The sequence below is a fragment of the Dipodomys ordii genome, unplaced genomic scaffold (assembly GCF_000151885.1).
Source record: "Dipodomys ordii isolate 6190 unplaced genomic scaffold, Dord_2.0 Scaffold96, whole genome shotgun sequence".
NCBI classification, from domain to species: Eukaryota; Metazoa; Chordata; class Mammalia; order Rodentia; family Heteromyidae; genus Dipodomys; species Dipodomys ordii.
Genome location: NW_012267312.1, coordinates 5,217,755 through 5,239,327, shown reverse-complemented (window position 1 = coordinate 5,239,327; position 21,573 = coordinate 5,217,755). Strand labels below are relative to the sequence as shown.

General features: G+C 37.5%; 1 protein-coding gene across 1 annotated transcript in view; it reads right to left on the bottom strand.

Annotated features, from left to right (window-relative positions):
- The window catches only part of Sytl5 (synaptotagmin-like 5), a 92,238-nt gene that overhangs the window by 27,075 nt on the left and 43,590 nt on the right, over positions 1–21,573 (bottom strand). The window contains exons 5-8 of the mRNA XM_013026733.1: positions 21,082–21,216; positions 11,400–11,541; positions 6,934–7,063; positions 4,902–5,008 (exon numbers count right to left, since the gene is read on the bottom strand). Of these exons, the coding sequence (XP_012882187.1) occupies positions 4,902–5,008; positions 6,934–7,063; positions 11,400–11,541; positions 21,082–21,216 (514 nt within the window). The remainder of the gene's footprint in view (positions 1–4,901; positions 5,009–6,933; positions 7,064–11,399; positions 11,542–21,081; positions 21,217–21,573) is intronic.

The window sequence follows — 21,573 nt, the reverse complement described above, 5'->3', positions numbered from 1 at the left end:
GGAGTAGATAGGGCTGGAGAGGAAGACTGAGACTCTTTCCTAACAGTACTTGCTTTATAGAAAGAGCATGACTCACACGTACCTAGGTTCTTTTTCTTCCCCCAGATTTCCAAGGTATTTACATGGGAAATGTGCTTAAGATTTTCAACAATATTTTGACCACTGTGTGTATAAAAGTCTAGATTTAAAATAATTTTCCTTCAATACTTTGAGAGTATTTTCTCCTTCATCTTCTTGTACACTGTTACCATAGAAAGCTGATAAATGGGATGCTTGTTTATTTGTAGGACATATAATTTGTCTCTAGAAAGTTTTAGAATTTGCTCTTGTGCTTAACAGTCTTTGATTTTACTATGTTTCTAGATATGAGATAAATGTTTCAATTCTGAGAAATGGAACTTATTGTTTCAGTCTATTTTTGATATTTTTATATTTTGCTCTTTCTGAATATGTTATTTACCCAGCATACTAGTAGTCTTTATAAATCTTTATTTTTTTTTCCAGTCCTGGGACTGAATTCTGGGTCTGGGTGATGTCCTTGAGCTCCTTCAGCTTACAGCTTAAGGCCAGCACTCTACCACTTGAGCCACAGCTTCACTACCAGCTTTTTGGTGGCTAATTGGAGAAAAAAGTCACACAGACTTCCTGTTTAGGTTGGCTTCAAACAGCAATCCTCAGATCTCAGCCTTCTGAATAGCAAGGATTACAGGTGTGAGCCACTGGTGCCTGACTTATACACTGTCTTTTAATAAATGGGACACAAGGGGCTGGGAAGGTGGCTCAGTGGTAGAGCGCTTGCCTTGCATGTCTGAGGCCCTGGGTTCGATTCCTCAGCACCACATAAGCAAAAAGAAAAAAGCTGGAAGTGGCGCTGTGGCTCAAGTGGTAGAGCGCTAGCCTTGAGCTGAAGAGCTGAGGGACAGCGCCCAGGCCCAGAGTTCAGGCCCCACGACCGGACCCAAAAAAAAAAAATAAATGGGACACAAAATTATGAACATAGAAGGAATTATCATACTAATCTCTTATTATGGATCATTCACTTTCAAAAATTATTAATAAATGTTAGTTATTTCCTTTGTCACATACTTCTCCCCCACACCAATTTGAGATATAACATAAAGATAAAAGTAAATATATATAAGTATAAATATTAATATACTCAAGAGAATGGTTACTCACTCCTATAATCCTAGCTCCCCAGGTGGCTGAGATCAAGAAGATGGTGATTTGAAGCCAATCCAGGCAAAAAGTTTGTGAGATCTCATTCTACCAATACAATCTGGGTGCAATGGTAGGTGCCTGCTAGCATAAAAGTAGGAGGATGGTGGTTCAGACTGACCCCCACATAAATAAATGAGAGATTTTTTAAAAAATAATGAGAGCAAAAATGACTGGGGATGTGGCTCAAGTGCCAGAACTCCTGCCTGGCAATTGCAAGGTCCTGACTTCAGACAAATTCCAGAAACTCCTATATCCAATTAGCCAGGAAAAATCCAGAAATGGAGGTATTATTTCCTTGATGATTTTGGAGACAAGAATCTGATGGACTTTTCTGCCTGGGCTAGCTCTGAATCACAACTTTCTGGATCTAAGCTTCCTGAGTAGCTAGGATTACAAGCATGAGCCACTGGCATGTAGCCAGTTAATGTTAAATCAAACTTGTATCCCTGCCATACACTCTACTTGGTTTGAGTGTTGCTGGACTTGTGTTGTTGTTGCTGTTACTGGACTTGGTTTATAAAATGAAATGGTAAATATTTCCTTCTCAATTTTCTGACCATGGTATAAACTTTTAGGATTTATTTCTTCTTCAACTACTTGATGGAATTCATTGGTGAAGGTATCTGTATCTTGACTTTTCCATAGGGAGTGTAAAGTTTGGCCTAAAGCTATTTCCACACATATTTTTAAGTATTCTAAAGGTTTCTTCATATCTAGTGAACTACAACATAACCTGATGCATAACAGACCTTTCTTTAAACAAGTAGCCGAGTCTCAGCTAATCTAAGGCAGCCACTGGTGTTCAAATCACATTCAAATAAGACAGACTCAAGTTGGAACCAATGAGGCTTCCTCATTTCCAGTTTCTGTGGTACTTCTTGCCTGTGAATATCATTCTATGTGGCAAGGTGAGGTTTTTAAAACCATTTTGGTCCACATTTTGGATGATTCTTCAATCACATATAATGCGAATAAAATCTGTAAAACTAGATTTGTGATGTGAGTGTGTGTGTGTGTGTGTGTGCGCGCGCGCGCACACGCACGCGTGCACATGCACGTGCCACTACTGGGGCATGAACTCAGTGCCTTATGCTCTTGCTTTGCTTTTTCTCTCAATGATGGCACTTTGACTTGAACTATACCTCCACTTCCAGATTTTTTTTTCTGGTTAGTTGGAGAATTTCTTGGATTTGTCTGCCTGGGCTGGCTTGAACTGAGATTATATGAGTCACAAGTGTCCCCACTGATTTGTTATTTTTTTCTATACAGGGAAGACTTAAATAAGATTTTAAATTTATTCATTATAGAGCTATTCAGACTGGGTTTAATTTTTGAGTCAGTTTTGGTAATTTGTGTTTATTTTATCTAAGTTGCCAACTGTGAGTGCATATAATTGTTCATAGAATCACCTTAAAGCCATTTCACTTTTTTAATATTGGTAATGGCATTCCTTTACGTATCCCTAGTTCTGATAAATTATCACTATATATTTATCTTGAATAGGGGTGATTTATATTTATCTTGACTAGGAGTGGTTTTATCTTCCAAGGTTGTCTGGAGATATTTTTGAAGGTCACGACTGGCTAAGAATTAGTGAAAAAAGGCTGGCCTTAGCCTTAGTTACTTCCAAGTATCCTATAGTATACGGGATAAGACACCCTTGCCACAACAACAAATTATATGGCTCAAAGTGTCAAAAGTGTCAAGGTTGAGAAATTGTAAGTAGCTGAAGATTTTTCAATATTATTGATCTTACAAAACCAGTATTTGTCCTCATATATTACAGCAGTTCCAAATTCTGCTTATTTTTTCTCTGAAGGTCACTATTGTTGCTTTTTTTTGTATGCTTCTTTGTGTGTGTGGGGGGGGGGCAAGGCTTGAAGTCAAGGTTTGGACACTGTTCCTGAACCTTTTTGTTCAAGGCTAGTATTCTATCACTTGAACCACAGTCCACTTTAGGCTTTTTAGTAGTTAAAGGGTCTCATGGACTTTCCTGCCAGAGCTGGGTTTGAACAGTGATCCTCAAATCTCAGTCTCCTGAGTAGCTAGATTTACAGGCATGAGCCATCAGCATGAAGCTACATGCTTCTCTTTAAAAAATTAATTTACTTACTGTTATTACAAAGGTGATATACAGAGGAATTACAATTACGTGAGTCTGGTAATGAGTCCATTCCTTTTCATCCAGTACTTCTCTTCAAGCTTTATTTGTTTAGCAAATGTGTATGGATGCTTAGGTCTCTGCTTAGTTTTTAGTTGTTTTTAACCTTTTGTTAATAAACCACATTTCTGCATGAAGTTTTTGTTTGTTTATTTTTGCCAGTCCTGGGGATTGAACTCAGGTCCTGGACACTGTCACTGAGCTCTTCTTTTTTTTTTAAATTTAAATTTTATTGTCAAGGTGATGTACAGAGAGGTTACAGTTACATACATAAGGTAGTGAGTACATTACTTGTTAAACATTGTTACCTCCTCCCTAGTTTTTCTCCCTCTTTTCCTCCCCTGAAGTGCTCCTAAGTTTTCAACATTGTCTTGTGAGTATCACCCTTCATCCTCTGTCTCACCATTTTTATTGTTCCCCTTCCTTTCCCTAATTCAGATAAATGTATATACAATATAGGGTGCCAAAATCAAATACAGTGGCAACAAGGGATAAAACATAGGAAAAATAAAAGAATGAAAGAAAAAAGAAATAACATCACACAGTACATTCAAAACAACAACCACAACAAAGAAAAACCTCTTGTTTCCATATCTGGGAGTTCGTTTTGCTTAACATCATCTTATATGGTCATATGTATATAGCTATTGAGCTATTGTGATCTCTTGAGCTTCTCTTGCTCAAAGCTAGCACTCTACCATTTGACCTACAGCACCACTTTTTCTGTTTATGTGGTACTGAGGAATTGAACCCAGGTCTTCATGCATGCTAGGCAAGCACTCTACTACTAAGCTATATTCCCAGCCATGAAGAGTTTTATAGTCAGTTCATAACTATGAAGAGATTGTGCTTAAACAAACCTCTAGCTAGTGAGTATTCAATCCTATTTCAATGGAGCTGTGTGTTAAATTTATTTATTTCTTTACTATTTTCTTACATTTTTTAAAATTAAGTAATTATTTTCTTATATTTTTGCTGATCCTGAGGCTTGAACTCAGGACCGGGGAGCTGTGCCTGTGCTTTTTTGCTCAAGACTAGTGCTATACCATTTGAGCTACAACTGTACTTACAACTTTTTGGTGATTAATTTGAGATACAAGTGTAATGGACTTTCCTGCCCAAGGTAGCTTTGAACAGTGATCCTTAGATCTCAGCCTCCTGAGTAGCTAGGATTGCTACTGCCTCTCTCTCTCTCTCTCTCTCTCTCTACTGGTACTGGGGTTTCAATTCAGGGCCTTCTGAATGAGCTCAGTGATCCTACTGCCTCTGCCTCTTGAGTAGTTAGAACTATAGGTGCATTTAATGGGCCTGGCTCTGATTGTTGTTTTCTTAGAAATGATTTACTTTTTCTAAGTAATTTTTTCATTCACTTGTACATGCTGACTTTGAATGCTACCAAGAATAGATATTGTACATTCTTACTTTCCTCTCAACTCATCATCATCTAAAAGTGGAACTGCTTGGAGCAAAACTATCTCTTTCTTCCTGACCATGGGACTCCCTTCCAGATCAAACTTACCAAATCATTGTCTAAAGTTCCAGGGACAGATCTGCTTCTTACACTTTCTGTATCTTCTAAGTCTTCTGTAAAAGACCCACTCAAATCTAACTCAGATCGACTCTGGTCTGGAGAAAGGAAAAGCAAAAGATAAACGTGAATCAGCTTATCTTATTAGAAGTTCCCATTTCTCTTTCTCCTTGCAAATGTTTCATTTTTATGCCAGTTTTGTTTAGGGATAGAGTACAGATAGTGTCATAGAAGTGACAGCGAGGGCCAATAACTTCATACTGTTTATGTTAGCTTCCTTTTTTATAGCATTTTTGAAACTGCCTTGGATTAAGCACTAACATTTGATCACAGGAGTTTAAGTGCTCTACTATAAAATGCTAAGCCTCAATCTTTAAGGCTTCTGCTTTATGTCTAGACTTAAAAAAAAACCTCTTATAGATTCAGTCCTCAATTCATTGTGCTTTCACATTTGACATAAAATGCAAGTTAAACAATTCTAAAATTCAACTTTTAAACGGTAGAGCACGTTCCTTTCACATAAAATGGGAGTAAAGAGTTGAGAGGAAGCTTCTTTAGGCACTAGAACATTTTTTCATGAACAAAACATCTTGCTTTTGGTTTTAAAAGTATCAGTTAAAGAATACTGCATTTCTCAGTAGTACTGTGGACAGCTCATCAAGTCAGGATAATTTTCACAGAATATTTCCTAACCAAAATCATGCTGTGGTACATAGAGTGGTTTTATAGATGAGAAAAATGGGAGAAGGTGATCAAATGGTTAAGTTTAAAATGAAAAAATATAGAAATGCTTAGCATAGTTCCAGAGAGAATATGTACTCCAGAGATAGGATCTGTCTAAGCTAGCTTGAAACTTTTCACTTTTCTAGGCTAGCTTACAATTTTAATTTTTAGTTGTCTTGATAAAAGTGATCACACAGATTTAGAAGACTGGTACACAGAACCTCACATATGCACACGTGTGCGTGTGCATGTGCATGCACACACATACTTCTCCCTCTCCTCTCCTTCTCTCTCTCTCCTCTCTCTCCCTCTTTCTCTCTCTCTCTCTCTCTCACACACACACACACGCACACACGCATACACACAACCATTTTGGATCTGGCTGAGAGAGATTTCCTAACTTTACCTAAGCTATAACCTGGAATCTAGCCCTAGGCTTTATGAATATATGATCACTAAGAAACAGTAAAATTTTAATGTTGAGAATTTCATGAATTTAGTTCTTCATATGGGATACAAAATTGATAATTATGAGCATTCCTCTAAATAGTTTCCTTATTCATAGGTAATGATATTGTTACATAAATATTTGGCTCACGAGATTGTTGTGATAACAAAATAAAATATATGAATGTGTCATATGTTAAACGGAAAAGGTTATGATTAATACCTCAACGTTATTTGTAAATAACTCATTTAAACCATGAAATAACTTAGTCATGTGGACAGAGAGACCTTCTGGCCATCAAATCAGTTGAACTATTTTTCTCAAACTCTGGTCAAGTATTATTATCTATTGTATCAAACATATCCTAGAGCCATTTAAATTCCTTACAGAGCCCTAAAAATTGTCAATGATGCCTGGCAAGAGTATACACTCAGTAAATTGATATTTCGTGAATGCAATAGCATGAATTAAACAAGAAAGCTCAGTAATCACAGGTCTCTGACCTCAAACCTTGATACCCCCCCTTAAAAAAAATAAAAATAATCGATCCAGACTCTGTTGGCTCACAACTATAATATAGCCACTCCAGAGGTGAGGAGTGGAAAGACTGAAGTTTGAGGCCATCTCAGACAGATTCTATTTCCAAAATAACCAATAAAAATCAAGGCGGAAGGCATGTTTCAAGTGGCAAGTGTCAGCCTAACAAGTATGTGGACCTGAGTTCAAATCCAATGCTACAAAAAGTGGATGATTATTCTTTCGAGGCATATCACAATAATACCATAGGGAATAGTCAATTCCATCTGATTCCATCATTTATGACAACAGAGCAGTCATTCTGTAAATGATCACCTGAGCAAACCGAGGCCCCAGACACTGCTATGGAAGGTGTGCCCGAAGTATTTCTGCGGTGGCTCTTTGTGAGGTTTTCAGAGGTGCTTTCAAGCGCAGCCAAACCCACGGAATTTTCAAAACCATGTTCCTTCACAGAGAGTACAAAAGAAGAAAGGAAGATTATATTGATGAATTTACCTTAAAATCCTTCCATATAAATCTACTCAGTATACATAAACTAATGTGTATTACTTTTTAGGAGGAATGAACTGCTATTTAAAGGAACCTCATCAGCAGCCCATAGAACTCCAAAACTTACTATCAATACATTTATTCCAAAATGTTTTCTATTTTGCACAAAGGCACTTGAATATGTTTTTCATTTGCAAAATTAGCATTGTAATATATAGTTAGCAAGAAGGGACCAGGGGGAGAGGGAATGAAATAATAGGGATTATTGAGGAGTAAAGAAGATGGAAAGATGCTCTGTGTGTGTGTGTGTGTGTGTGTGTGTGTGTGTGTGTGTGTGTGTGTGTGTGTGTGTGTGTGTGGTTTCACAATAGCATAATGAAATCTACCAAATGCTGTTTGAAAAGGTGGAACAAGGGGAGGATTGGGACAGGGTGGAAGTGATAAATGTGTTTAAGTACACTCACTATGTGTATGAATGGAAATACCACAACGAAACCCTCCTATATTAAAAAATATACACTAATTCAAAAGTAGAAAAAGAAATGGTACAGGTATCTCTAGTCTTGGAAGACACACTATGTTTAAGTAATCTGGTGAGCTTTACACTGATTAGCATGTGGCCTTACAAATCTGGTCTTACATTTCTTCTCTGAATATCTACTCTGCTACCCTGCTACTTGCTCTGTAATGTTCCCCCAAAGACCCATATATTAGACGCTTGGTCTTTAGTTTGGTGCCATTAGAAACCTTTATTTTCTTGCTTTCATATCTTGGAGTTCATTTGGATTAGCATCATTTTGTATGGTCATATGTACATTGCTATTGAGCTATTGTGATCCTCTGTTAGGACTATTCTAATTATTGCAAATAAGGGAAACCATGGAGCCTACGTTTCTTTGGATCTGGCTTATTTAATATGATATTTCCATGTCTTTCCACTTCTAGAGTAAGGACTTTGTCAGCTTACAGAAGTAGCTGATGGGGATGGGAGAGGTTTCCTGCTTCAAAATAAGTGCTGTCTGTAGCAGAATTCAGTCTGAGTCTAGTTTTCATTGTAACCTATGATAAAGCAAAATGGTCCCAACCATTGCCAGGTCTATGGGGATTTGACTGCTGCATCAATACGCAACTTGCTTTAATATTTTAAAAATGTGGACTATTTGAGAAATAGGCTGAAGTTCAATGTCTATGTAGATCCCATCATGGCATGACAATGATCAAACCTGAAACAGACCTTATAAATAGTCCAAAATGTGCCCTTCAAAGTCCTACAGTGTGGAATGCCTTCCTTGTTGCCTTCACCTTACACATTCAAGTATACTTTAATAAACTCATTCCAGAGAGCTGTGGCTCTGACTTGCTTAGCATGCTAATCAGTTCAGTTTCAGCAGCTTGATTTTACTTCTTCATTACTTTCCAACACATAAGACCTTGTAGCAGAAGCTATATAGCTCCCAAGTCTTCTAATTGCCATGGGTTTATCAACAGAATATGACAGAGGTTAAATGGCTAAATGAGTTTAGGTCAGTTTTTAGCAGCTCTTCAAAAAGTTCTTCATACATGGCATCCTCTAATGAAGCAAAACCAACTTCTTATTGGCAATTATGATGATGGTAAATTTTCACACAGGTGATCTAGGGCTACTGCTAATATAGAAGAGTAGAACAATTGATATTGTAGAGTCATTAACATGGAATGCATGCCATCGAGCTTCTACATATGAAGCTTAAAATGAGCAAGTTACATCACAGTAGAGGACAGGTGAGAGGCATTCTTGTCCTGAAAGTTTATGAAGTTGAAAAACATTCCTAAAGCAGAAAAGAATATTGAAGCAAAGATATGCCAAGAAATTGGAGAAAAGGAGAAATTGTGACTTCGACTATTAACTGTAGGTCCTCATTCTCTTTGTTATGAAGGAGCAAATGTGTTTTGTAAACCACTGTGCAGTCTTATTTTTAACATAAGATGTTTCTTTTGCTCTTTCCTTAGAAAAATTACCTTAGTCTAACCCATAAGGAAAACATGAGATCAACATTGGCAGTATTTATAGACAATGTACCCAACTTCTTTGAAGGCAGTTTCTGTTGACAAGGTGATTTTTCTCCCCTATGCTCTCAGACAGTACCTGAAAAATAATCCTTGCTTTGAGGACAATCCTTGCTTTGAACAATTTTTTGGGTTATTTGCGAGAGTCAGCTGTTCTTCCTTGACACAGTGTTTTTATGGACTTTTATATCTGTTGATAAACTGAACTACCCAACCCGTCTTTCCTTCCTCATTGGATGGGAGCCTCCACTCAATCTGCACTACTGAATAGCATAGAAGGGTTCTCAATATACTGCCTATCCTTGTGCCAGTATAGGTTCTGATTGCTTGTGCCCCTCCCTTACACATTGCTAAATATGTTGAATATCATTTCTTGTTAGGTTGCCAAAAAAGTGAGCATAACCATCAACTATCTATGTGCTTTGAACACAGTCTGCTTGCTGAGCTTAGCATAAGTATTTGCGACATTTAAAAATATGCCTTTTAGCTTAGCAATTACGTTCTAGGCTAAGTGTTTGAATAAATATCATATTAAAATTAGAATGTCTTTTTTTCCCTTAAAATATCTACAGAGGGGCTGGGAAGTTGGCTTAGTGGTAGAGTGCTTGCCTTGCAAGCATGGGGCCCTGGGTTCGGTTCCTCAGCACCACATAAGCAGGAAAAGCCAGAAGTGGCGCTGTGGCTCAAGTGGTAGAGCTCTAGTCTTGAGCTGAAGGGCTGAGGGACAGCGCCCAGGCCCAGAGTTCAAGCTCCATGACTGACAATATGCACACACACAACACACACACACACACACACACACACACACACATACACACATATATGTATCTACAGAATCTAACTGCTTACTACCTTCACTGCCATCTCCCTGTTCTAACGCCCAGTCTTTTGCTTGGTATATGGAACTTTTGCCCCTTTAAAGACAATTTAAATGTAAATTGGACCTGTTTGGTTTGGCTATTGTATAAGTGACTAAAAAGCTATCTTATTATGAATGATCATTTGTGGCTGATTTTATTCTATACGGGTCATGTACAATTTTCATGGCAGAGACAAGTGCTGTTCTAGGGGACATATCTCTGGGACATTTTAAAACCAGAACCAAATGTCTTGTCAGTTTCAAATACAGGTTAAAAGATTTAGGAAATGTTTTAGAAACTGGCTGAATAGGACACTGACTTTTCAAGTTAGAGGTTGTCTATTTGTGGAATCAGTATCATAGAGATGATACTTTGCCCCAGACATCTGCATGGGCAATTCTTTCATTTTCTTGAAGTATTTGCTTGGTCTATACCTCAACAAATACTAGTAGGACCTCAACAAATACTGATTGAATTGAAGAACTGTGGTTGATATATAAAGATTTTAAAAAATTATCTTCAAGTAATTATGCAAGGGACTTTTAACTTAACATATATGAACCTGTCATGTATACAATGTACCTTGATCATAGTCACCCTTTTCATCATTGTCCCCTTCCTAGTTCCTAAATATAGATCCTAGAAACATATATTTACTTTATTGATTAATAAAGAATCTGCAAATGAACTATATAATTTGTGGGTGGGATGGGAGGGGAAAAACTGGAAGAAAGCGAAGGAAAGATTGACATTATCCAAGAATAAATGTACTCATTACCTGATTTATGTAACTGTAACCCCTAGGTACATCATCTTTGTAATAACAATAAAAAATAAAAAAATTAAAAATCTAGTAGAGGCTAATTCAATCTAACAACTTCCAAAAGAGTATTTAGCAAAAATGAAGTATTTCTGCCAAATGTTTTTTTCCATCTTCTCCTTTAAAAATATAATTTATTAGATTTAATATGCAATTTAAACTTTCATTTATACATTGATATACTATTTTAACAAATGTACAGAAAAGTCTAAAGAGTTTGCTATATTCTACTTTCCCAGATTCACAACACCTTGGAAAAATTTTAGTATGGTTAATGTATGAATAGGTTTTCTGAGAAGTAACATTGGTTTAAAGCATATAGCCATTTAAGTCCCTCTCATACAATGCCAACTGTAAGCCTTGTCTTTTCTGGTTTTTTTTTCACTTTGGATTTGTGGCTTAAAGATAGAGATGCAGGAGGCTTGGTTTAATGAAGAAGATTTTTATCACTGAACAGCATAAACAGTATGCTCTGAAATGCACTGAACTCAAACCCAGTCTTGGTTTGGGGGATGAGGTCATGTTACAGAGGCTGGCTGGATGTCTCTTTACATCTGTCAACTTACTCTACTGCTGACTGAAGAAGTGCTGCGTGTACTTGGGGCTGGTGATCTCTGAGTGACCAAGACTATACCATTGCTCCGGAAGCTTTTTGGGATCCCAGGTCCAGTCTCCTGATCAATGAGATCTGATGAAGCAGTGCTTCCCCTAAAGGAAAAGAACATTCATTCAGACTTTAATAAGGAAGCAGAGTGACAACTAAAGACACAGGCAGAGAAATTCTGACTCGAAAATGGTGAGGACATGTTAATAACACTAAGTTAACAAGAGTCACTCTGGAACTACTCAGAATAACGTCACACTCCTCAAAGACTTTCAGGCCTTGTTAGGTTGACTCCATTTGCCAGACTCTAGGGCACTTGGCAATGAACTTCACCCTACCTTTCCAACTTTATTTTCCAATCCTCAAAGCATACTCTCAGTGCTGGGAAGGTGGCTCAGTGGTAGAGTGCTTGCATTGCATGCATGAAGCCCTGGATTCAATTCCTCAGCACCACGTAAGTTGAAAAAGCCGGAAGTGGTGCTATGGCTCAAGTAGTAGAGCGCTAGCCTTGAGCTGAAGAACTGAGTGACAGCGCCCAGGCCCAGAGTTCAGGCCCCACAACTGACCAAAAAACAAAACAAAGCAAAATAAAAAACCATACTCTCAGCCATTCCACGGCCCTGCTTATTCTCTCAGTTCATTTCCTCTTGCCACCTCTGTTCTACCTAGTTCTCATTTGCTTACTATCTGGCCAAGCCATTCTATAGTACTTGACAACAGAATGTCTCATTTGGTGTTCGAATGTACAGTCCTTGGTGTCTTTCAACTTTGAACTTCCTGGGAACAGACTATGTGTCATATTTACCAGGATATCTCCAATATATTCCTCAAGAAGTAATTCAGCATATGCTTAATCAAAGATTGGAAATTACATTTTATTTATTTGTGGTTTTAGTTTATGACTCATAGTGTATATTTAATAAATGTGCTGTGAAAATAATGACATTTGGTAAATTGGCTTGAATAACATTCATATTTGCTAAAAGGATTCATTTGTATTTAATAATGCTAGAAGGAAAAGAGTAATTCCTGCCTTTCATGTGATCACAATTTTCTCATTAGGTGGAGCTTCCTAAGCCAATGTACAGTTTTGACAAACTAAAATTTAAGAGAAGAGTTTGACACACTTTGTTGTCACACAGTATGTGTATGACAAAAATTCAGAATAAAAACAGACTTGTCTATCCAACCAAAGCTTGTGCCTATTCTAGTCTCCCACAAAGCTCATTCATTGTTTCACTAAGATCAAGTTCTTCTAAACAAGAATTTATTATCAGAATGAGTTAGCAAGAGGAAGATAAAGGAGCAGAGAGCAGGAAATGCAGTTTTGGGGATTTGATTAAGAGAATTTTGAATTTTTTTCTGGGCAGCATGCTTATGATGGTCTATGACCTCCTCTTTATAGAACTAGCTCTCCCATTTACAGTGCTATGAACTCAGTTCAGGAGGAGCTTATGATTTTATCTGTTGATTCTGACAACAACCCAATTTTCTGATTAAGGAGACTGATATAATTTAGAATTCTAAATGTCTGATCCCTCCTATCAAATGATACATTTCAACAGTTGAAAACAGTTAGGGATTACTTTTTAAAGACAGAGTCTATCTCTGTAGCCAAGGCTGGCATAGAATTTGTCATCCTCCTGCTTCTGTCACGATAGTAGCTGGGTAGTTAGCCAAATTCACACTTTTCCAAATGTTTCTGTTCACTGCAGTGTTTTACTTAGAAGGAGCTTAGAGATGTGCTCAGTGATACTATGTTCTGACCATACACTTTCTACTTTCAGAACAATAGTCTTCAAAAAGCTCTCTCTAAGAGAGGTGTTGGCGACTTATGCCTATATTCTTATTCCTCTGAAGACTGACATTCAGGGGACCACCATTCAAAGCCAGACCAGGAAGAAAAATCCATGAGCTCTTATCTCTAAAAATAACCAGCAAAAAAGCAAGTATGGCTCAAGTGGTAGAATGCCAGGTAAGCAAGTAAGCTGAGCAAGTGCAAGGTTTTGAGTTCAAGCATTGCATAAAAAAGAAAAACAAAACAGAACTCTCCTCATTGTTTGAAGCTAAATAAATAAATAAGTAGATAAATAAATAGTCTCCATTAAAAATAGAAAGGTTAAGGGTAAATCTTGTGGAAAGAGTCAAGAGTCCTAACGAAAGGGATTCATGAGGACAATTTTTCTTGTGTCAGAGCTAAAGATCTTCCCAGATCTAGGTGGTTTGGACCAAGTTCCTATCATGGATTAGCCTTATCAAAACTAAAAGCACTATATATGGAAGCTTTGGTAGAAAGTGATTAATTGTGGTGATAAATTCAAGAGGCTATCCTGTAATAAGGAAATAATTTTTGTGATCCTACGTCAAAGTCAGCTACTGGAAAATATTGCTGCCAGCCACATTATCTCAAAGATGACATACACTTTCCCATTTGTCCCTGACATTTACTGTGAGCTCTTCAAAAAACATTTTCCTTTCAGTTGATTAGACTAAGAAAACATTTAGTCTAATGAGGCAGAGAACCATAAATATTTGAGTCCCAACTCTTTTAGATGTTATATGAAATATGACATAAAATACATGAGCTTTTGCCACTTAAATAGGAAGCTGAAACAAAAGGTTTCTCGTCTAAATTAAAGTAGAAACATTTAAGGCTAATTAAGAAAGAGCTATTTTTTAATTCAAATATGTTGCTGTGATTTAAATAAGAAGTGTTAGAAATCAGAGCCAATAAACCTGTAAGCTAAAGTGTAGTCAAGGAAAACTGGCAAGATGGAGACACATTTACCTCATCTTAATAGGAGCCAAGTGTAGTGATATGTCATTGTTAGGAGCACTTGGCTATTCTACGTTACTGAAAAACACATTTTCTAAGTTAGTTAGTTAGGAAATATATCTCATTTACTTTAGTTCATGAAATATACTTTCCAAAGCCTCTGTTTTGTTGCCTGTAATCCCATGCTACTCCCAAATCTTGATGATGGCTTCTCAGATGTATCTATTTCTTACATAGAGGATCCAAGGATAGGTAACAGGGTGGAGAATATAATTTAATGAGTTGCCTTTCTGGTTTACACAATGGCCTCCCAGGTGTCATAGTGAGGAAATAATTTTCAGGATGAAGCACTTCCAAAATGGCTGACAATGTTAAGCCTATGCTGCTGGTTAAATGAGCACTCTCAAAAGGCAATATTAACATGGGAAACACTAACATTCACTAACACCAACACAGATCCAATATTGTGTAACATAGACTCAATATTTCTTTTGAAGTATATGAAATTTTCTAACTTTAGTTATTTGTATTCTAATATTAATAGGTAGGAAAGAATGTCAGATGAGCATGCTAAATGGGAAATAAATACCAAGGATGAGAAAGAAAAGGGGAAAACATTGAATGCAGCTGTAATTCCTGGTCTTTGGTGATTCCAGATGCTGTCTTTGTCAACTGCCGTATGTGAGATGAGTGGTCCTCAACTTTGGCTGCACATTAGAGACACGTACAAAGCCGTCAAAAATCCCCATAGCCAAACCATACCCTACACTAATCACACTGAATCATGAGCATGGGATCTAGGCATCAGCACGTTTTAAAACTCGCCAGGTTATTCCAATATGTACCTAAGGTTAGAAAACATTGGATCAACTGTGCTACAAGGTCATTGATTTCAGACATCTGTCCACCTGCACTATCCCCTTCCTTTGTCCCATGATGTTTTTCATTCAGCCTAGTGCTCACATGAAGACAGCTGAGCTGTTCTCATGGTTCACACTGTGATAAATGGAAAGATACTTTCTGTATAGGGAGCAAATACATTGTATGGGCTAGCAAACTATGGCTTATGGAATAAATTTGGCCACCAAATATTTCTGTATGGCTAGTAAGTTAGAGTAGTTTTGGATTTTTTAATAATTGAAAACAGAATAATGTTCTGTAATATGAACATTATATGTAATCCAAATTTCAATGTATAGAAATAAAACATTTTTGGAACATAGGAATGCTTATTAATTTATGTATTCTTCCAATTTCATGCTCCAACAGGACAACTGAGATGGAAAGCATGTGGACAATTTTTAAAGTCTGGTAAGAAGTTTTCTATGAGCATTACAGTACTTTATCTAATAATCAAGACAAAGCAGAGTTAACTTTGAGGATCTGGTCAAGCTTGAATATTCCCACCTCGTTCTCTTCCCATGGCCACTGAGAGGATGCTGCAAAGATGGCAGTGGAAATTGCATTCAGGGCAAAATTAACTTTACTTTGCATGAAACAAAACAGATGCATCATTTAATAACTCACTTTCCACAAATAATATATATGAGGAAAGGTATAAAAAACCATATTTCCAGGAGAGAATGACAGCTCTGCATGGTTTCTAATGGTTCCTTGTCACTTTCAGAAATTCATCTTCTGGCCAGGGAGATAGAGGTGTACATATGACTTGGATTTTGTTTAACCTTTCACTCATATTGTAGAGTAGTTAATTAAAACACAGAACTCCTTGCTAAATTTGAATTTTAGATAATCAAAAAATTTTAAAGGGGCTGGGAAAGTGGCTCAGTGGTAGAGTGCTTGCCTTGCATGCATGAGGCCCTGGGTTTGATTCCTCAGCACCACATAAGCAAAAAGAAAAAAGCCGGAAGTGGCACTGTGGCTCAAGTGGTAGAGTGCTAGCCTTGATCTGAAGAGCTGAGGGACAGCACCCAGGCCCAGAGTTCAGGCCCCACGACTGGACTCTCCCCCCCAAAAATGTTAAGAATTAGGATGTTCCAAATAGATGAAGAAAATATATTTAAAAGTTGTGGAAGTGGTGCTGTGGCTCAAGCGGTAGAGCTCTCACCTTGAGCTGAAGAGCACAGGGACAGCACCCAGGCCCAGAGTTCAAGTCCCACGACCGACAAAAGAAACCTTAAAAGTTGTATATTTCAAATTCAAATTTACCTGGGTATTCTGTATCTTATTAAGTTTAGAAATCCCACCTGAGGTTATCTATAGTCAATGTCTATCTGGTATGAGTTTGCAATGGCTCAGCTCCGTCAAATGGACAAAGCTTGGGGACATTGTTCAAGCTCCAGAGTCCTTTGTGAGATTAGGCTAGATCCTTAGACTCAGATTGCACTTGAGATACTACCATTACTTAGATACTCTTCTCTATTCTACCAGTCCTAGGCGCTTATGTTTTTCTCCTGAAGTAATTTCATTAATAAATGACTTGCTTTTGAATCTTGGTCTGATAGAGAACTCACAAATCATAGCACAGCAACTACTCAGCACAACTTAGAAGGGATACATTACAATCTTAAAAAAAAACTCTTCAGTCTAATTTGTCTAGTTCCTAGCAACCAGTGAGTGAATAGCCCTTTGCCATTCAGTTTTCAGAGCTGAAGAGACTGCTAAGCCTTCCCTAACCCTGCTTTCACATTACTGGAAAAAGATGAATCAATTAGACATCTAATAAATTATCGTTTCCACTTTGATAAGATATGAATTTTAAATAGAAATGGCTAAGCCTAGATGCTCCAGAACAAAGACCAGTAAAACATGAAGACATATGAACTGTGGAGGAGGAAAGGAGAATAATTGCTGAGCTGGGACAGGTAACAGACCAAAGAGGAGAATATCACTATCTCTTTGGATGATAGGAGTTAAGAAAAGGTAGGAGCTACACTTTAATGACTCAAGTCTGTAATCCTACCTACTTAGGAGGCTGAGACTTGAAGATCAAGGTTCAAAACCAGCCCAGGCAGGAAAGCCCATGAGACTCTTATCTCCAGTTAAACTCCAAAAAACCCAGAAGTAGAACCATGGTTCAAATGGTACAGCACTAGCCTTGAGCACAAAAGCTCAAGGACAGAGCCCAGGCCCAGAGTTCAAACCCCAGGACTAGTAAAAAAAAAAAAAAGATAAAAACATAGGCCCTGACATTTACCCAAATGCTTACAAACAAGACCACACTAAAGCTACCACCACAACTATGTTTATTGCAGCATTATTTACCATAGCTAAGATATGGAACCAACCCAGATGACCATCAGTAGATGAATGGATCAAGAAAATGTGGTATATATACACAATGGAATTCTATGCCTCCATCAGAAAGAATGACATTGCCCCATTTGTTAGGAAATGGAAAAACTTGGAAAAAATTATATTAAGTGAAGTAAGCCAGGCTCAAAGAAACATAGGTCCCATGGTTTCCCTTATTTGCAATATCTAGTATATGTATGAGTCAAGCGGAAAAGGTCAGATAATGTGATGTCAGGAAAATGAACCCTTAGATATGTATTTTAATGTTTTTTCTTTCATGCATGTGTTTCTAACGCATTTATAAGATTATCTCTTTGTTGCTTTGTATGTCCCTCCCCCACAGTATAACCCCTGCTTTCACTATATTTGATGTCAGTATAACTTGTGGAGGAGATGGGGAAAAACCAGTTGTTTAAGGATACAGGTGGATCTGATGCAACAATGAGAAGTACAAGTTGTCATGTCCAAAACGAGCTTTACAACGTCGGTGCGGGGGGGGTTTAGGGGGGGAAGTGGGTGGGAGGGAGGGGGGAAGGAGAAGGATTGGGATGGGGGGAGGGGGGAGGCTGGGAAGGGATGGGAAGGGTAAACAAAGGAGGAGGCTGCAATGCTTGGTAAGAAATATACGCATTATCCTGCCCATGCAATTGTAACCCCTCTGTACAGTATGTTCACAAATAAAATAAAATAAAATTAAAAAAAAAACATAGGCCCTGAGTTCAAGTCCCAGAACTGGAACCAAAAAAAAAAAGAATAAAAAAAAGACAAGCAACTTTCTGTCCCAACTTTCTAAGGAATCTTTTTGGAATAATGGAACATATCTCACTGTGGCAGTCCATTAATGAGTCATTATCATTGTAATTAAACACATGTCCCGGTAATGTACTATGTGATTTTTTTTGTTTCTTTTATATGTTCTTCCCCCATGGTATAACTCCTGTCATCACTATATTTGATTCCAGTGCCCTGCATCTTGTATATACATTTTTCTAATTTGGGGAGGGGAAAGAGTTGGGGAGGTGGGGAGAGAAGGGATAGTAGGGGAAAACAAAGGAGGGGTAACAATGCTCGATAGAAAATGTACTCATTACCTTACTCATGTAACTGTAGCCCCTTTTTCTGTACAGTAGCTTTACAATAAAAATATTAAAAAATATGTCCCTGGAAAAGGACACTTTGCTCTACTTATCTCCTGAGTATCTTTAGTGTTGGTCTCAAGGGGAAAACACTGTTCTTGACAGGCTAAAGCCAAGGCAGGGATTCACAATTCAAGCAATAAACAATTTCAGGACTTTCTCCCAGTTCACAGTAAGAACGAGAAAGCTCTCTCCAAACATCTCTCTCCAAACATCAGTGTTTGGAGAAACTACATATACATATGAATTTACAGCTTTCAGGCAATAGGCAAGGCACAGGGAGTACATCCAATTAGACAAATTCTAGAACAGTACAAGTACTACGATATTGGGACTATGTCTCTGGTTCTTACTGAATAACTGTTAGACAGATAACTTAAAGGGCATGATCTAATTTTGTTAAATAGGCTTGGAGTCTTTGCTTCTTTGTTAAACAACTCTATTTCCTCTTTTCTAAATTGTCCCTCTTAAATGCCAGCCAAGATGGCTCAGAGTCCCCAAGAGCAACACAAACTGAGCTATGTATCACTTCTAAATATTTTTTTTTATGAATGTTATCTTAGAGTCAGGGGTCTAACAATTAAAAATGAGATTTTTAAAGAAAGTGTTCCGGGATATAACATAGAAGAGAAGCAAACCAAGATTAGTTCAAGGACAGACAACCATTATATGATTTTTTATTGTGAAATTTTTATCAGTAGTCTTGGAACTTGGGGAAATATTCACACATTCCTTGATAGTGGATAATAACTGATTTCTTTTTAAATTTATTTTTTTCTGAATAGTTTTACAAAAAGTAATAGTGGCTTGCAGGAGTGATGTACAAAATAAAAAAGTAGGTATGGAGAATCACCATGGGGGAAAATAACTCAGTAGTTAAAAGAGTGGACCTTCTGGGGATTAGTCTAAAAATTAGTCTAAAATATATTATAATGTGTGGGTTCAATCTCCAGCATCATGGGAGAAAAGGGATTAGAAAGATCACAAGATTACAAGGAGAATTCAATTCTGCTTGTAGAACCTAAGGAAAAGAGAAAAAGAAAAAAAGGCTGGCAGTTTTAGTGCCTGAACTAGTATATTACTGCAGCTCCAAGCAAACAAAGGAGTTAACGTTTGGATATACCAATGAACCATGAGCGTAAATCTTTTAGGTCTCATCTCTAGCTTTGATACATGAATCATGAAAATAAGCCTTGACTTTAAGAAAATGAAATCTGATCAGAAGTGACTATGCTCCTAGATTTCATTGCTATTTGTCCTCACTTTTCTGACAAGAGATAGCTTTGTGCATAGGATATTTTCACTTGTTCCCTCTGAGAATAAGTTAGAGGAGGTAGAACTAGAAGAAAATGGAACTGATGGAAAATACTATGTCAACTCAAGTGATGCAATTATTAATGTTTTTGAAAGCTGCAAAAATTAATATGAAACCTAGAAGCTTATTTTTCAGGTGCTGTAATAGAGGAAGATCATATCCATAGTCATGCATATGTAAGTACATGTATATGCATAGATATTTATATATGCACACATACAGAACATGATACTATTTGACCATTTAAGGGAACAACAGGGAGGTTAGGATAGGGAAAGAGAAAATAGAGGGTGAATAGTGAAGAAATATATTGTACCTATGTATAAAAAAATAGGACAGAGGGGATGGGGAAGAGAACATGAGATATATCCATATTCATAAAACTATGGTGAAAACCTCTGGTAAAATTAATATACACTAAAAATAAATGAATGAGATAAAAGTAAAACAGGCTCTGTTGGGGAAGGGCAAGTACCAGTTGTAAGGAAAAGGGTGAAAGGAGAACTATGAGTTGAGCACCAGTGGTTTAAACCTATAATCCTAACTACTCAGGAGGCTGAGATCTGAGGATCATGGTTCAAAGCCAGCCTATGCAGGAAAGTCTGTGAGACTCTTATCTCCAATTAGCCACCAAAAACTTGGGAATGGAGCTGTGGCTTGTGTGATAGAGTGTTAGTCTTGAGCAAAAGAACTCAGGGATAGTGTTCCAGCCTCAAGTTCAAGCCCCAGGATTGGTACAAAAAGTAGAACAATAAAAACTGTTGAAATTGTTCTGAGAAGAGTGGGAGATGGAAAAAGGAGAAGTGATGGGGGAATGTTTGATTGGGGTGCATTATATGAACGCATGCCAGTGCCTCAACAAAATCCTCCGTGTACAATGCTAATGAAATATTCTTAGTAACACAAGAAATTAATGAAGGAATATATCTGACCATTGAACTACATCCTTTAGTCCCCAAACATAAATCTGCATCCCTGCAGGTGACACAATGGTCCCAATAGATATAATCTAGAAGGAAGGTAAGTGCTTTCCATTTCAGCTAAAAATTATCTTCCTGCCTTTTGGTATTATGTGTTAGGTCTCCAAGCAGCAATTCTTTACAGACACTTAGAAGCCCAAATATCCAAGTGATTCCCATTGTCCGTTCTGTGTTTCTCTTACCTGTCTGAACCGGGGGCTGACTTTGATCCCCGAAAAGTTTGACTGTCTAAATCCAAGCTGTAACTCCGACCACTTTCAGTTTTTGGAGTTGTGATTTCTCCTCTAGTTGCTGATCGGAACTTGCTAAGAAGAAATCTGAAAGCATATTAACATTTAAAGGTAAGATACAAAGAAAGCATGGAAATACCACTTTAAGGACACACTTCTAGAGCTGGCCATAAGTGGCTCATGCCTATAATCCTAGCTACTTAGGAGGCTGAGATCTGAGAACTGAGGTTAAAAGCCAGCTGGAGCAGGAAAATCTCTAATCTCAAATCTTCAATTAGCCATAGAAACAAAGCCAGAAGTAGAACTGTGGCTCAAGTAGTATAACATCTGCCTTCAAGGAAGAAAGCTAATAAATAGCATCTAGGCCTTGAGTTCAAGCTCTGGTACCAGCATACACACACACACACACACACACACACACACACACACACACACACACACACA